Here is a 16,870-nt window from a genome sequence, read left to right as displayed (position 1 = left end):
CCTCTGAGGGTTGTCCAGTCCAAGCCTCGCTTGAAACTAAGGGACCATAAAAAGGAGGAGAAGGAACCCTCGGAATTGGCTGTCTACAGCCAGCAGACTGAGTATGCAATCCGCCTGGTGCCTTTTCCACTCAGATGAGATGCACTGTATTTCTACTTAAATTATAGAAATTATCAGTTTGCAATATGCATATACAAATTTCATGCAAATTGATGCCCTATTTTTGGGGTGAAAGAAATCCTCTTTTTCGTGCCTGGATATCAAGCCACCTTATCATCACCACATACGTAGGACAGCGATGGCACGGGCTCCCTTCCCAGCTCGCTCTCTTGAATTCCCTAGCACAGCAGTTCCCGAACGGTGGCCCATGGGTGGTCTGCAAGCATCATTCAGATGGCCCATGGCGTGTCTGTGGTTTCGTTGCTGGCGACAGGCTGGACGGCACGTCAGTCGCATTAAATATTCATATTTATATTTTTCATTATATTTTTTATTGCTCCTTTCGGTTCTTCCAGGTTGCGTTTAATTGCATTGCAGTTTGAATTCTAATACAACAATACACGATGTGTAAGAAATCAAAGTAGCGCAGTTCATCGCAATTGCTACAAGAAGCAGGAAAATCGTTCTGTGTGCTAGGGCAAGACCTGCAGCAATTTGCAGGTGGTCCGTGGTGGATGGGGAATTTTGGGAAACATTGCCCTGGCACAGATACAGAAATCATGGCTGCAAAGCAGAACTGCTACTATTAAGCACAGCAAGAGCCCTCTCATCTTATCTCTCCCCCCACCCTCCACCACCCCAGCCCTGCAGAATTTTGAGAGATCCTTCCAACTTAAAAGTGCCCGGCAATCACATCTGGGAGATGCTGAGGACAGGTATCTCTCTGTGTGCACCTTTATCGTTGCTTCTGGGTTGTAATGCCAACAGGAGATCAGTGCAAAGGCTTCCACCGGGGCACTGTTTCACTCAAACAATCCAGTGATAAGGCTAGGAATTCATTCCCGCTGCTGCTTTGAACTCAAAAGGCAAATAAAAGCTTGCAGTAGTTTTACCTTCTTTGTTTCAGGATCTGCTATCAAAATAATCACCGAGAAGAAACTTGATAGGTCTTCTGAATACAAGTTGGATTGTGTGTGGTACTTTTACTTCTTCTTCCTTTTCTTTTTTAAACAAGAATTTCCCCTGTGTATTCTGTGATTTGGAACAGCCTTGGGATTCCTTTTTTTATTTTGAACAAGATTCTAGTCCTCATTGTAAAAGAAACAAGTGTGTGAATGGGGAGCAATGCATGCTGAAATCTTAGAGGTGTCAATCGTTTGTTTGTTTGTGACATTCAATGCCACCCCCATAACATAAAGTTTTCTGGATGGCTTACAACTACCGTATTTGTCTCCCACTGTTGTGCCAATAGAAGCTTTCATTCTAATGCAAACAGCAGGCTTGGAGAGGAGTCAAAGTGGGTTTGAAACCCCATCAAGAGGCAAAGGGTTAAAGCTCCCTTACCCAGTTCAGGGACTATTTACTATAATAAAAATTTTTAAATGCTAATTGTAGGAATTGTGTCACATCTACAATCCTAAAAATTATATTTCAAGCCCATTATTTATTTATTGTCGCTGGAAATTTTATACAATGAAATATAAAGGAAAACAGTAGATACAGGAGTGAACAAGGGAGGCTACAATCCCAGGCTTGTCTACTTGGAAGTAAGTCTTATTAGACTCAGGAGATCTTATAAGTAAGCATGCATAGGATTGCAGGATTGCTTTGAAAGTTAGGTCCACTCTGACCACTTTGATCTGCAGAACTGGAACTTTCACGAGCACCATGTACATTTGTGCTGCCCTTGCGAGGAATCGGTCATTTAATGTGGCAGTACTTATTCTCTGGAACTCCCAGTCTATTGATATTAGCCTTCGTTGCACCATTTTTGATACCTGTTCAAAACTTTTGGGTTTAGGCAAGCACACCACGTTTGCTTCCAAAACTGTTGATTTTATCCATATTTCGATAATGTCTAAATAGACTTCTAAAAGCAAGTCAGGTGATGCTATTGGTACTTCCTTCTGAATATTTTATATGATTTCATGTAAACCACTTAGAGGGCTATTGTTGTTTTATTAAGTGGTATATAAATCTGGTTAAATAAAAATTTAAAATGCATAAAAGCAGGAAAGGCAGAGGACTGAATCTGTCAGTGGAGAGCTGGATTTGTAAGGCATGCCGTGCAAATTAATAGGGCAAAAGCAGAAACAAGTACAACTGAGTTCTTTGTAAGGGAAATTGGATACCTATGAATGACACAGATGTACTGGAGAACTCCCCATGGACTAGCGGAAAGGGTAGTGCAGGTAGTTTTTCCACACAGCGAAGATGGATGGGTCTAATAAATCAAGCTGGTTCCCAAGATCAGATGCTCATAATCTTCAATCACAGTATTGTTGATGTTATTTTATGTTCCATGATGCATGGGAGCTGTGGTCTAAATCACTGAGCCTCTTGGGCTTGCCAATCAAAAGGTCGGCAGTTTGAATCCCTGTCACAAGGTGAGCTCCCATTGCTCTGTCCCAGCTCCTGCCAACCTAGCAGCTCCAAAGCACGCCAGTGCAAGTAGATAAATAGGTACGGCTGTGGCAGGAAGGTAAACGGCGTTTCCATGCGCTCTGGCTTCTGTCACGGTGTCCCATTACGTCAGAAGCAGTTTAGTCATGCTGGCCACATGACACCCGGAAAGGCTCCCTCGGCCTGAAAGCGAGATGAGCGCCACAACCCCATAGTCACCTTTGGCAGGACTTAACCATCCAAGGGTCCTTTACCTTTACCTTTATGCTCCATGATGTTTTTGATCCTGTTCAGGTTGGCTTGCAGGAAATGGTAAAACTGTCTTATTCAGCCGTTTATTTTTTTATGATAGATAGATAGATAGATAGATAGATAGATAGATAGATAGATAGATAGATAGATAGATAGATGATAGATAGATGATAGATAGATGATAGATAGATAGATGATAGATAGATAGATATAGATAGATAAACTTCCCTGGGCAATTTGTTTGAAGAGTTGTGGCAGCAATTTATGTAATAAACAAATAATAGGGTCAGCCCACATTTGGGGAAAATGATCAAGCCAGGTGAATTTGGTTTAGGCTGAGATCCTACACATACAAAGCCAGGGGCAGGTCCTTGAAACACAATTAACTCACAAAGAAAACTGGGCTGGAAATTGATCTTCATATCTTTTTTATTCTTTTAGTTGTAGACTGGGCCAGCCCACACATGAGGCAAAGTAAGGCAACCGCCTCAGGCAGCAGGATACACAGGGGCAGCAGATCCTGATGTAGATCATCATTTGCCAATTGTTCCAGACATATTTTTTCACTCACTCTTCCTTCCCTGGCAGGGAGGGAGGTGCCATTTTGTGGTTCACCTCAGGTGCCAAAATGTTTTGGGCTGGCCCTGGTCGCAGTAATACAAGTTCTTGCTGCAGATGGCCAGTACCATTTTAGGATAGATATTCCCTCCAGTTTGAGAGAGAAAGGGATTGTGGTGGCTGGTGCCCACTTGGATTAGTAGGACGAGAAAAGGGACTGGTTTGTTAAACGGCTCTGGGAATTAGAGCTCTGTGGGGGGAAAGGGGGTCTCCAGACAATGGCCAGCACCTTTAACAAACTACAGTTCCCAGGATTCCATGGGGAAGCCATGACTATTGAAAGTGGTATGATACCGCTTTAAATGTATTGTGCAGATGGAGCCTGAGTAACATATATTAACATCAAGCATCGAAAGAAAAAACTGTGTGTGTGTCCAAGCTCTTAAATTTGCTACAATAATTTTAAAAAACTACCAAAATTTTACAATCAGGCAACACTACAATGGCAACAAGCAATGCAGATATTATTTTGTTCAAATCACAAAGCTGGTCGAAACCTCTTTCTTCCTCTTTCTTTTTGTATTCTGGCTATCTCAACACCATAAAGCAACAGGGAAAATGACCCCAACCCTGAGGATATTTTTCTTCTTGATGTTAACAAATCCTATAGAGGCTTCAAGTCATCAGAACATCAGTCAAGGTAAGATGAAATGCTTTTGCATGTCACAGAGATATTCTGTCTATGAAGAAATTTACGGCCTATTAAAGTGGAATCCTGTAATACTGAGGAAAATAAAGCAAGTTTCCTACTAAAATAAGGGCAGTGCAATCCTATTCAGGAATTAGGAAACAAACAAACAAATAAATAAATGGTGGCAATTCCACTGAACAGACCGAGGGTTTAACTGCCCTCATTTAAAAGGCTGAATAGTGTTTAAGAGATGAGATGTTCTTTTGAGCAGGAACATTTACATGTGTAAATTATATATTTACATGTGTAAATTATATGTCTTTTTCACAGAGCTAATTTTCAAAAGAATTATTTCCTGCTAGTTGCAATTACTGGCACTGCACAGTAATTTGTAGAAACCCCCAAAATACTGTGGTTTTTTTTAACAGTATAATTTGTGAGTTTGGACCCATCACGCCAAAAATCAGGCAAAAGTCACACCAAAGTCACATTTTGGTCTGCCATCTTGATTTAAAATGGCGCCCGGCATGCAAGCAACCCTGAAGGCTGCCACCCCTAACTTGTGAATCCTCATGCTGAGTTTGGCAACGATGTCCAGAGACCCAGCCAATGGGAGAAACCATACCAAATTCACATTTCAAAATAGCACCGAGTGTCCAAATGGTAACAGTCCACCTTCCCCATATCAGGAGTCATTGTGGCAAGTTTGGTGATTATATATTGAGAGGCAGACAAACTTATAGAGGACAGGAAGACAGACAGACAAACTAGTTTCCAAAAATATATATACAGTGGAACCTCAATTTATTAACACCTCGGTTTATGAATTTTCGGTTTACGAACGCCGTTGACCCATCTGGAATGGATTAATTCACTTTCCATTACTTTTAATGGGAAAGTTCGCTTCAGTTTATGAACGCTTCAGTTTATGAACAGACTTCCAGAACCAATTGTGTTCATAAACTGAGGTACCACTGTAGTAGATTGGGTGTTCTTTTTCTATCATTAAAAAAATTTGCAGAATCTTTTGCGATATGATCTAATTTCTCTGGCCCACCTTAGACTCCTTCCCAAAACTTTACTTGAATTGCATTATACCGTATTGGCCCGAATAGAAGCCGCACCCGCAAATAAGCCTCACCTTTAAAATTCAGCGACTTGGGGGGAATTTGGAAAAAAAGTGCAGCTTATATTTGGGCCAATACAGTATTAGCAGATATCACTAATATGTACAATGTTCATGAAGCATTAGTTTCTGTGTTTCTGGCAGCGCAGTTCTATACCTGTCTACTCAGAAGTAAGCTCCATTGAGTTTCATGGGACTTGCTCCCAGGTCAGTACGCGTACAGCACTGCAGTCAAAGCAGTTTCTATTAACATTTTTTGTACTGTTTTCCTCTTTCAGAGCTGCCTCCACAGCTGCAAAGAACCGTGGTCAGTATTTTTATGGTACTTGATATTTTTAGCTACATTCCATAATCCCTGTTATTGCATACATCGTGTCCTCTTCTGTCTCTTTTTTTTAAAGGAAGACGTCATAGCTGGAAAGTATCTAAATGGTAATTGCGGACTATATTTGCATTTATTTTAAAAATCCACGTTATACAGTAATATGAAAGAGAGTATTAACCTTTTGGATTATCCCCCCCCCCCTCTTCTTTTTTAGCTCTCCTTGATATACTTCACTTTCAAAGGTAACATCTGATTAGTGTTCTTTACTGTATAGTAGAATATTGGAGACTGTCTTGGGCTACCTGGGAATTTGTAGAAACAAACAAACAAAAAAAGTGGTATTTTAAATGGATAGTGAGGTTTGTGACTTTGGCCCAGTTTGGGTTAAAATGGGGCAAAGTCACACCAAAGACACGTTTTGGCCCACCACCTGGATTCAAAATGGCACTTGACATCCAAACATCAATGATGTAAAGCAGGCATGCCCAAACTTCGGCCCTCCAGATGTTTTGGACTACAATTCCCATCATCCCTTACCACTGGTCCTGTTAGCTAGGGATCATGGGAGTTGTAGGCCAAAACATCTGGAGGGCCGCAGGTTGGGCATGCCTGCTGTAAAGGGTAAAAAGTACCTAGTTATGCAAACTATATAACTATGTTAGTATGAGGATGTACTAGTTAAAGAAACAGTATCATTTCAGAACAAATTAATGAATATACTTTCTTTTTGCCCCCGTTTTCTTCTATAGCACTAACATGTGGACAACTGACTTGCTTAACCAAATCATGGCAAGCCTTCATGCTCAGGATATTGAAATTACTGCTAGCAGCCTACAGGTTTGCATCACTCTAATATCGCTGCTACTAAATATTTCAGTACAGTGGGGGGGGGCTGGTGGTGGTGGTGAGCGGCGGAATAAATTTTAAAAAATAAACATTCCTAAACTCCAGACCTCAAAGTTGGGCAAATACCTATATGATGACGGACGGCAATGTCCCAAATTTCCAGGAAGCATTTGAGTTCTCCAGAACTCTTCACTGGGAGAATTCATAGCATAGCAAGGAGGGTAGCCAGCTACTTTATACTGAGACAGACCATTGACCGAGAGAGAGAGAGAGAGAGAGAGAGAGAGAGAGAGAGAGAGAGAGAGAGAGAGAGAGGACTGCAGAAAAATATATATGAAGGAGTGCCCTCCTCACTTTTAGCTCTAGTATGTAGCCCAGGCACCCCCAAACTTTGGCCCTCCATATGTTTTGGAATACAATTCCCATCATCCCTGACCACTGGTCCTGTTAGCTAGGGATCATGGGAGTTGTAGGCCAAAACATCTGGAGGGCCGCAGTTTGGAGATGCCTGATATAGCCCTTGACAGATGTGAACCTGGGCCTTGGCAGAAAAAAATTGATCCTCACCCCGATCTATGGCCGTGTCTCTCTTCAGTGTGCAAAGTGTGCATGAAAAAACCAAGATGAATTGTATTTTAATTAGCTTTATCCAACCTCTCCCACCCCTCTCCCCTGTTTTTCAGGTGTCTATAAAAAATTACCTGGGCAACCTCTTATACCACCCCAAAGTGCTGCTGTCAGAGTTTCGACAGATGAATCATCCACATTTTCAAACAGCAATGAAATATCTCTTCAGCAGCAAGCAGGAGCATTTGGTAAATCAGTTTTGGTTAAAGCATGCTGCACACTGGAGCAGTATTGGCCTAGATTCTCTTTTACACACAGTGGTGCCATCACTGGGTGTAGGAGAGAGGTGCTCCCCTCTACATGTCAGAGATGGAGCCTCAGCATGGAAGGAGGAGAGCTTTGACCAGCCAGAGGGAGGTCTGAACAGCAGTAGGTGGCAGCAGAGCTGAAGGCAGGGAGGCAGAGCAGTCTTGTGACTGAGTTGCAGGCACAGCCTTTGGATGTGGGATCAGGTGCATCTGCCTAGAGGGAGTGCAGGTGGCCACCTGGAGTAGACCCGTAAGGTGAGAGAGCCCCATGACTGAGCTCACTCAGTCTACAGGCCGTTAAAAGCTTGGCTGGAGGGGGCATGTCAACTGTTGGGACATCTTTGTAGCTTCCATTCAGTTATGAACCTCCTGGCTTGCTCATATACCTCAGAACCTTGACTTCTGGACCTTGTGCTTGCTGCTGAACCTGTGCCATTATTAGCCCGATCTCTTCCTTACTTGCAAGTCAGTGTTGATGTCATTGTGTTTTTTTTGGTGGCAGCCTCATCATTACCAGTACGCCAGTGCAAGTAGATAAATAGGTAGCACTGTGGAAGGAAGGTAAACGGCGTTTCCATGCACTCTGGTTTCCGTCACAGTGTTCTGTTGCACCAGAAGTGATTTAGTCATGCTGGCCACATGACCCGGGAAGCTGTCTGTGGACAAATGCTGGCTCCCTCGGCCTGAAAGCGAGATGAGCGCCGCAACCCCAGAGTCACCTTTGACTGGGCTTAACCGCCCAGAGGTCCTTTACCTTTACCTTTTTACCCATCTAAAGAGGTGTGTGTGGCATAAGATCTTGACTAGCTGGAGCACCTGCAATGGCTTGTTGCATGGCCACGTCCTATGACTAACAGCCATTGATACTGTTACAGGTTTCAAGTGTATCTGAAGAAGTGTTTGAAGTGTTTCAAGTGTATCTGAAGAAGTGTGCATGCACATGAAAGCTCATACCAAAATAAAGTTGGTCTTTAATATGCTACTGAAGGAATTTTTTTATTTAGTCATTGATACAGCTGCACTCTTTCATTTCAGGAGTTGGGAAATATTGTTATCGATCTGGCTGGCATAAGAGAGAGAATTTTCCAAAGTCCAGGAGGAAACAGGACGTTGTTCCTTATTACTCTGGAAAGGTGCTTCCTGATGCTGAACGCTGTGGAATGTGTGGACATATTAAGCCAGGTCCTTCAGGCATCATCAATGACCTACCTGCAACTCCACACCATAGCAAGGCTCCCAAACGATCTGCAAGAAGATGCTTTTCGAAACCTGTAAGTTACTTTTCAGGCTGTATATAATTCAAGGCAACCAGTGGTTTTATTTTATAAAATTGGACTGATATATCATATCTGTTTAGGGACCCAGGTGGCGCTATGGTTAAACCACTGAGCCTAGGGCTTGCTGATCAGAAGGTCGGCGGTTCGAATCCCTGTGACGGGGTGAGCTCCCGTTGCTTGGTCCCAGCTCCTGCCAACCTAGCAGTTCAAAAGCACGTCAAAATGCAAGTAGATAAATAGGAACCGCTACAGCGGGAAGGTAAACGGCGTTTCCATGTGCTGCTCTGGTTTGCCAGAAGCGGCTTTGTCATGCTGGCCACATGACCTGGAAGCTATACGCTGGCTCCCTCGGCCAATAATGCGAGATGAGCGCGCAACCCCAGAGTCGGTCATGACTGGACCTAATGGTCAGGGGTCCCTTTACCTTTACCTATCATATCTGTTTATTTTGCTGTTGTTTTGGAAGGTCCTAGAATACCCTCACCAAGGACGCTTGCCTGGCATCAGCATTATAAGCCTCACTGATGTCTCCGTGTGTTTTTATATTTTTTGGGAAACTGGAGTCTTTAATATATTTAGTTTTATTTACACATATATACAACCTGAGCATAAGCTGGTAGGACTCACAGCATTAACAACCCAACATATCTTGCCTCCCCATTAGGCTTTCAGGGTGGGCCCCCAAAGCCATAGTTTTGGTTTCAGCACAGTGAGCAAGTCAAGCTTCTGTGCCTCTTTCCAGCTTCCAGCTTTCCAGACCAGGTCTAAATGAAGACCAGGTCTTGATATACAGTATTGTTCTCCTGGATGACATGGCATCAAGCCAGGTGAAAGGGGAGCAACTCTAGCCAGTAATTGCTATGGCAACACATCTGTACTTGAGCAACACTTTTGACATGTAAATGGAGGGCTTAACAGACTTGGCCAGGCCCGTTAAGAGACTGGTTTGACCAGTTCAGCAGCCCCTTCTAATACAAACACCCATCTTACAGATATAAAAACGACAGGTATGGAGGGGGACCCACAGACATCGTCCAAACAAACCCTTCATCATATGACACTACCTCTTCCCATGAATAAGGTCTGTCCCGAACAGGACAAAAGCTTTCCTTATAGAGAAATAACAGAGGCGGGTGAATAAGGACATGAAAGCATTCATCTTCCAAACACAGAATCAAATCCAAGCTACATTTCCACCCAACATCAGTATAGAAATAACCTACAGTGGTACCTCGCAAGACGAATTTAATTCGTTCCACGAGTCAATTCATTTTGTGAAAAATTCATCTTGTGAAAAATTCATCTTGCGAATTGCAGTTTCCCATAGGAATGCATTGCAATTTCTTTTTTTGCCCATAGGAACGCATTAATTAAATTTCAATGCATTCCTATGGGAAACTGCGATTTGCAAGACGAATTTTTCACAAAACGAATTCGCCTTGCGAGTCACCAACAGATCGCAAGATGCATTCGTTTTGCGAAAAATTCGTCTTGCAGGGCATTCGTCTTGCGAGGTACCACTGTATATGAATAGCAAATGAACCAAAGCAAACCCTCACTCCTATAAAAATATGCTGGGTGATTTAATTCACAAATTTAGAATCTTTTGACTAAGGGTGAGAGCAGGGTGGGGAGGGAGGGAGAATTTTGGCTGACAGGCTAATGAAAGAAAAGTCAATCAAATCCATCCATCATGTGCTGGTTTTCTCTTTCAGATCAACCGTGTTCAGAGACCTGTATGACAGAACAGGAGCAAATGCACAAAAGGCTCTATACAACTGGATGACACAGATCCTTCAAAAATCCTACAATACCAGTGGTAGGTTGAATATCAGCAACCAACAGGTGCCATATACATCTCTTAAGGCCGTGGTTCCCAACTGGTGGTTGCCAGACCCCAGGGGTTTTGTGTAACCCACCCAGGCAGTCCGTGGCACCCCTCCCATAACAAAAACTACCAGAGAGATATCAACATTTTCAAAAGTAGGGGGTCCATGGCTTGACTCTTGAGAAACAGGGGGTCCACAGTACTTAACTAATTGGGAACTACTGCTTTAAGGGCTTACCAGAGTGTCGCCCATATGCCCCATATGTTCCCCATATGGTGCTTACAAAAATCTCAGGAAATACCCCTTCAAAAATTTATAATGCTCCTGAGTTTCTGATTCCACTGGCCCTGCCTCTTCTGCTTTGACACCCCCTACCCTGCTTGAACATGCTCAAATTTAATTGGATGCCAAGTTTGGCCACCCTCCCACTTACTCTCTCTGAGCAAAGGAGGGATGGAAAAAGTTTCTCGCCATAAGTGAATATATTGGAACTGATGTAGGTGCCTTTTACCCATCAATGGGGATTGACTAGACTAGAGGGCATTTTGTCTCTCTCTCTGCTCTTTTAGATACAGCAGCCATTTTGTCCCCTGAACCTGAAGACTTCACCCTAGCCTCTCACTCTCTAGGGTTTAGCTGTCTCTCATTCAGCCATCAATAGGGTTGCTGGGCCAAGAGCACCCCAGACCCTGAGATTTCAGAGCCCAAACCTGAAACCTAGGAGCAGCCTCTGGGGATGCCACAGGGGATAGCCCCCAATGATGTCACGGTGGGCAGGCAGTTCCTGGCGATGTCATTAAGCATGACACACTAAGCATCAACCACAGTTTCTGATAGCATGTCAGTGACCCTAGCAGGGCCGTCTTAAGCCTATCCAGCGCCGTGGTTCAGAGATTCCTTCCGGCGCCCGGCCTCTGCCTTTCCCAGTCGGAAAACCTCCGAGGCGCCACTCCCCCCCAACACCGCCATGCCATGGCTTCTGCTTTTCGCCCGCCGTGAGCAGGACCAGCAACGGCAACGCCGGACTCGCACTCCATCGGGCAGGGCCAGGCACGGCAAGCCACCGGAGGGGGCAGCCTGACGGGCGGGGACGCCGCCAGCTGTGATCCGCCTCTGCCTCCACCTCCTCAGCCAAAGCGGTTGTGCGACGCTGCCATCCAGGCAGCCCTGGCTACAGCGCCAACGGGAGGCTCGCAGCCGGCTTCCCTGCAACGGCACCTGCAGCCCAAGAAGAGGTGGGCGAGGGCAGCGCTGCCGGTGGGGCTTGAGTGCTGCTCCTCCGGCAGGAAGGAGTCTCCAGGCATAGCGCAGCATAGCAGAGGCGCCTTCCAAAGCGCCTCCAGAACTTGGCGCCGTGGCGCCTTGCGCCAATAGCCTCTATGGCTAAGACGCCCCTGGAGCCTAGGTATATGCAATAATTTTCAGCCAGCTCCTTGCAAGCTGCATGCACAGCCTTCTTAATTGTTCTTTTTAAAGGCACTCTTGCCCACTTGGCAATTCAAGCCCCTCCCTCTGCCATCAAGCAGGTGGGGGGGGGAGCAGGCAAACCTGGAGAATTCAGGTCAGCCCTGGCAACCCTAACAATCACACTCCACACACCCTGCTCCAGGCTACATCAGGCTACACCCTCTAACATTTCTCCGATGGAAATAAGGACGTCCTATTCCTTAAAAAAAATAATACAGGTAATTATAATTTTATGATTTATACCCCACCCATCTGACTTGAGTTGCCCCTGCCACTCTGGGCAGCTTCCAACATATATAAAAACATTATCAAGCATTAAATATTTTTTAAAAAACCTTCCCTATACAGGGCTGCCTTCAGATGTCTTCTAAAGGTTGTATAGTTACTTATCTCCTTGGCTCAAGGGTCGCATAACTCCATACCCTTCAACATTTCTCTGATGAAAGTAGAGATGCCCTAAGGAAAAGCGGGACATTCTGGGATCAAATCAGAAACTAGGATGGCTTCTGTATATCTGGGACTGTCCCTGGAAAAGAAGGGCACTTGGAGGGTCTGGTAGTGAGTTTCCCTTTGGTGTGTGTGGCCAAATGACGGCAAATGGACCTCCCTCCACTCAAAATCCTTACTCTGACCTCTGCATGCCTCTCCTCTTCCAGCTGCTCAGAGACAAATCCTCTTGTTCATCTTTCTGGGGGAATAACAGTGACTTTCATGCCATGCTTTATTGTAGGCAATTGTCTAAGAATTACAAGATAGCAATGAGGTAGAAGATAATCTGTTATTGGGAAATGCGTTTCCCAATGCACATATGGATCCTGGACACTGATTCCTGGGAAGGATCGATACAGCTGTCTACACAGCATATCTAGATCAATGATAGGAGTTATTGCAGGAAGAACTGCACCTGAATCCAGCAGAGGGCTCCAGAGCAAAAGCTATAGATCACTGCTGGTTGAAATCTGCCCTTGGAATCAATCACCTTGTGTCCAAAGAAATGAGTAGATCTCCTCAGTTGGATTACTGTAATCCTGTGGGACTGCCTTTGAAGGAAGTTGAAAATGCAGCTGCTTGAGTTTTGACTTTAGGTTTTGTATTCTGTATACTAATAGTGAACTAATTATCTAAGGGTTGTTCCTTATGTTGGCAAAATGACACCATCCCCATCAGTGCCGGATTTACGGATAAGCTAAACAAGCTATATCTTAGGGCCCCACTCTCTTAGGGGCCCCAAGAAAATTTAAAGGAAAAAACCCCTGGATCTAAATTTACAAAATAGAAGATAAAAAACAAATAAAATAAAACCTACATACAGCAACAGTGTTTTGTGTTGTGTAGGCTCCTATGATGTAAGTAATGGGCCCCCAATCATTTTAAGTTAGAGCTTAATAATTATTTCACTATTAATATACTTCCTCTTAATTGTATTTCACTATTAATATATACAGGAGTGCCTGGCGTGCTCTGGTCCATGGGGTCACGAAGAGTCGGACATGACTAAACGACTAAACAACAACATTAATACACTTCTTCTTAATTGTATTTCAGTTCAACAATTACTTTGTTAAAATGCATATTTTTTGTTATGTGCAAATGGCTTTAGATACCTATTAGGTCCATAAATTGCCATATAGCATATATTCAACACAAAAAACAGCTGCAATTTGTTGTTGACAAAGGGCAGCTGGACATACCGTGTTTCTCCCAAAATAAGACACGTCTTATATTTATTTTTTCTCTAAAAAAAACACATTGCGGCTTATTTTCGGGGGATGTCTTATTTTTTTATTGAGCATGGTACGGGGCTTTCTTGCGCCGCCCGCTGAGCCCGCTGCCGGGTCCCTGGGCTTTGTGCGGTGCGGCGCGTCGTGGCTGGGGCTGCTGCCGGCTCCTGCCGGCTCCTGCCACTTCGCGCGCCGCCCGCTGAGCCCGCTGCCGGGTCCCTGGGCTTCGTGCGGTGCGGCGCGTCGCGGCTGGGGCTGCTGCCGGCTCCTGCCGGCTCCTGCGACTTCACGCGCCGCCCGCTGCCGGGTCCCTGGGCTTTGGGCGGCGCGGCGTGGCTGGGGCTGCTGCTGGCTCCTGCCAGCTACTGCGACTTCACGCGCCGCCCGCTGAGCCCGCTGCCGGGTCCCTGGGCTTCGGGCGGTGCGGCGCGGCGCGGCTGGGGCTGCTGCCGGCTCCTGCCGGCTCCTGCGGCTTCGTGCGCCGCCCGCTGCCGGGTCCTGGGGCCCGTTCAGTCGGAGCTCGGCGCGTCTCTGTGCTGGGGCTCCCGCTGGGCTGGGGCTTGGCGCGCGCTGCTGCGTTTGCCGGCTCCCGCTGGGTCGGGTAGGTACCGGTACCCCCCAACATGTCTTATTTTTGGGGGATGTCTTATATATTTTTGCCTTTAAAAGATCGTGCCATGGCTTATTTTAGAGGCACGTCTTATTTTAGGAGAAACACGGTATAAAGGGCCCCATTACCTTCAGTAGCTTAGGGTCTCATCAGACCTAAACCCAGCCCTGATCCCCATGCACAAGAGTGTCTGGGGGGTATCAGCAGGCTTGTTGTGTTGGTGGGGACCCCAAGGTTTGCAAAAGTACAAGAAATTTTCTCTCCCCCCCCCAAAAAAAAAATATCCGAGGGAAACTGCTGGTCATGCACAGCAGTTGCAGAATGTTTACTGACAGCTGGCCAGAAAACTGGGAGGAGCGGACACTGAAAATGCCATGGCTGGCTGGCTAGAGCCCTGAACAGAAGCACTTCTCGCTGTAACATTTTGTTGCAAGCCCAACTTGTTCGGTTCGTTTATAATAGTAATGATGCTCACTTGGCTATGAGCATTTTTCTTTTGTGGCGTCCCAGAACCAGAGAATTCTACTTCGTGGGTCAGTGCAGACAACCTGTGGATCCTAGGAAGATATATGGTTCACCTCCCACTGGAAGAAATCACAAAAATTAACCCTAATGAGGTAAGTAAGGATGATGTACTCACCTGAATATTGGTTTTTGGAATATATAAGGCACAGTTGGTGTCATTCTTATGGCTCCAAATACTGCTCTGGATTTCAATCACAGTACCAGTTTGAGTTCTGAGTAAACACATACAGAGAGAGAGAGAGAGAGAGAGAGAGATTTCTCATGAAAGAGAGCAAGATTCTAGCAGTAATCAAATCCACAGCAATGATCTCTACTTTTTAAAAAACAGCTCCTGAAGTTATAAGAGGTCAAAACTGGCTCTCACACACTTTTATTGTTTAATAAAACAAGCATTACTGTATTGAACAAAAGTAAGATCTCCTTAAGAAAACAAAATATGAATCTAGGTTATTATTATTGTTGTTGTTATTATTATTATTATTATTATTATTATTATTATTATTATTATTATTAACAGTGTTCTGTTTAGAACACAGAACTTGTTAAATCCAATTAGCCAAGGCAACAGGTCTTATCAAGAGCATTCTAAAATGCAAGGCTCTTCTTTGCTGGGCAGAGATTGAGGGAAGTGGGGGCAGTGGAGGGGATGTAGGTAGGTATATGAAATATGAATTTAGTGTATACTGCTGAGTTCAGTCCTGATAACACACCTTTAATCTCTCTGCTAATTAGATGAGATTGTTCATCAGTTATGACAATGCAACAAAGCAGCTTGACACCGTGTATGATATCACACCGGATCTTTCGCTGGCTTTCTTGGACAGAATAAATGCATCAGGATTTGATATGAGAAACACCTCAACTCTCTATAGGCAAGTCATATTTCTCAAGGTTGTATTTTTTGCAAGTTGAGCATGGTGGTGAGGAGCAGAGAGATGAGGCTAAGTGTTTCAAGGATTGTTATCAAGTCATGGGAAAACTGTTTCCTTCTGGACCCCACAGTGTTATATGGTGGGTCCTCTTATTTTTATTTCATTTCATAAAATCTATACACTGCTTGACTGTAAACAGCAGCAGCAGCAACCTCAACGTATTTTCCAAAAAGATAAAACAAGAAAATCAAGGGGGGGAATGCAACAGTACTGAGGTGGTACAGTCCCAGAAGGGCTGTGTCACGTGATTTTTCTGGACATGTAATTTGATTCAAAATAATTTGGTTTGATTGGTTGCCCGATATAACAGTTCCACTTATATACAGTGCACTTAGAGTATGGAAGACATGTTGTGTGTATTTTACCATCTTATGAGCCTTACAACAACTCTAAAAGAGAGGGCAGCCTTATTAACCCCCTTGAACAGAAGTCAAACCAGGGACTTTCTGGTTTATAACTCAGTCTCTTAACCACTACACTGCGCTACCCAGCTGCACAGTAGTGATGGGCATTCAGTAGGGGAAGGCTGCCAACTCACTTCCACATTCTTTCATGCAGGTTAGGCTTGCTGGTTTGTTTTTACAATGGTTTGGAACAGATGGATGCCAATGTGGCCCGGGTACTGCTTCATCAAATGATTAAATGTAACCAGCTGAGGGGTTTCCAGGCTGATGTTCAGAAGGTGGGTATAGACTTTATTCTTGCTAGAATGATTGCATCACTTTGGAAGGACTTTGGAAGGGACAGAAATTTGAGCTTAGTGTCATGTCATGCTAGCCAGCCTGCTGGTTACTTGGTTCTGTAAAAGACTGTCCATTTGGGCACCTGAGAATTTTGGTGGCAGTGGGTTCCGAAGAACATGGAGCACTATGCCCAGATGTGATAGTTGATGGCAAGCCAAGAATCCACCCAACAAACTGCCTAGGTCAGGCTTCCTCAAACTCAACCCTCCAGATGTTTTCGGGCTACAACTCCCATGATCCCTAGCTAGCAGGACCAGTGGCCAGGGATGATGGGGATTGTAGTCTCAAAACATCTGGAGGGCCAAGTTTGAGGAAGCCTGGCCTAGGTTGTTACATCTCTTTCCAACTCCCTCTGGGACTTAGAAAAGTATGTCATTGGATATTGTCACAGATTTTTCCCTACCAGGTGGGCACAGTACATTCCTGGTAGCAGTGAACATGTTTGCAGAAATGGCCCATTTCATATCTTGCATCCTGTCCGACAAGTAAATAGCTCACTTGTTTATCAAGCATGTATTCCACCTACATGGG

At 44.6% G+C, this 16,870-nt stretch overlaps 1 protein-coding gene across 1 annotated transcript in view; it reads left to right on the top strand.

The window, feature by feature from the left end:
- Positions 1–6,270: 6,270 nt before the first annotated feature.
- Positions 6,271–16,870, top strand: part of OTOA (otoancorin) — a 43,698-nt gene continuing 33,098 nt past the window's right edge. Inside the window, exons 1-7 of the mRNA XM_088657267.1 lie at positions 6,271–6,351; positions 7,044–7,189; positions 8,252–8,506; positions 10,228–10,331; positions 14,656–14,756; positions 15,397–15,536; positions 16,155–16,278. Coding sequence (XP_088513393.1) covers positions 6,271–6,351; positions 7,044–7,189; positions 8,252–8,506; positions 10,228–10,331; positions 14,656–14,756; positions 15,397–15,536; positions 16,155–16,278 — 951 coding nt within the window. The remainder of the gene's footprint in view (positions 6,352–7,043; positions 7,190–8,251; positions 8,507–10,227; positions 10,332–14,655; positions 14,757–15,396; positions 15,537–16,154; positions 16,279–16,870) is intronic.

The sequence above is a fragment of the Zootoca vivipara genome, chromosome 13, assembly GCF_965207765.1.
Source record: "Zootoca vivipara chromosome 13, rZooViv2.hap1.1, whole genome shotgun sequence".
NCBI classification, from domain to species: domain Eukaryota; kingdom Metazoa; phylum Chordata; class Lepidosauria; order Squamata; family Lacertidae; genus Zootoca; species Zootoca vivipara.
The sequence above is the reverse complement of the archived record's forward strand: the minus strand, read 5'-3'. Positions and strand labels throughout refer to the sequence as shown.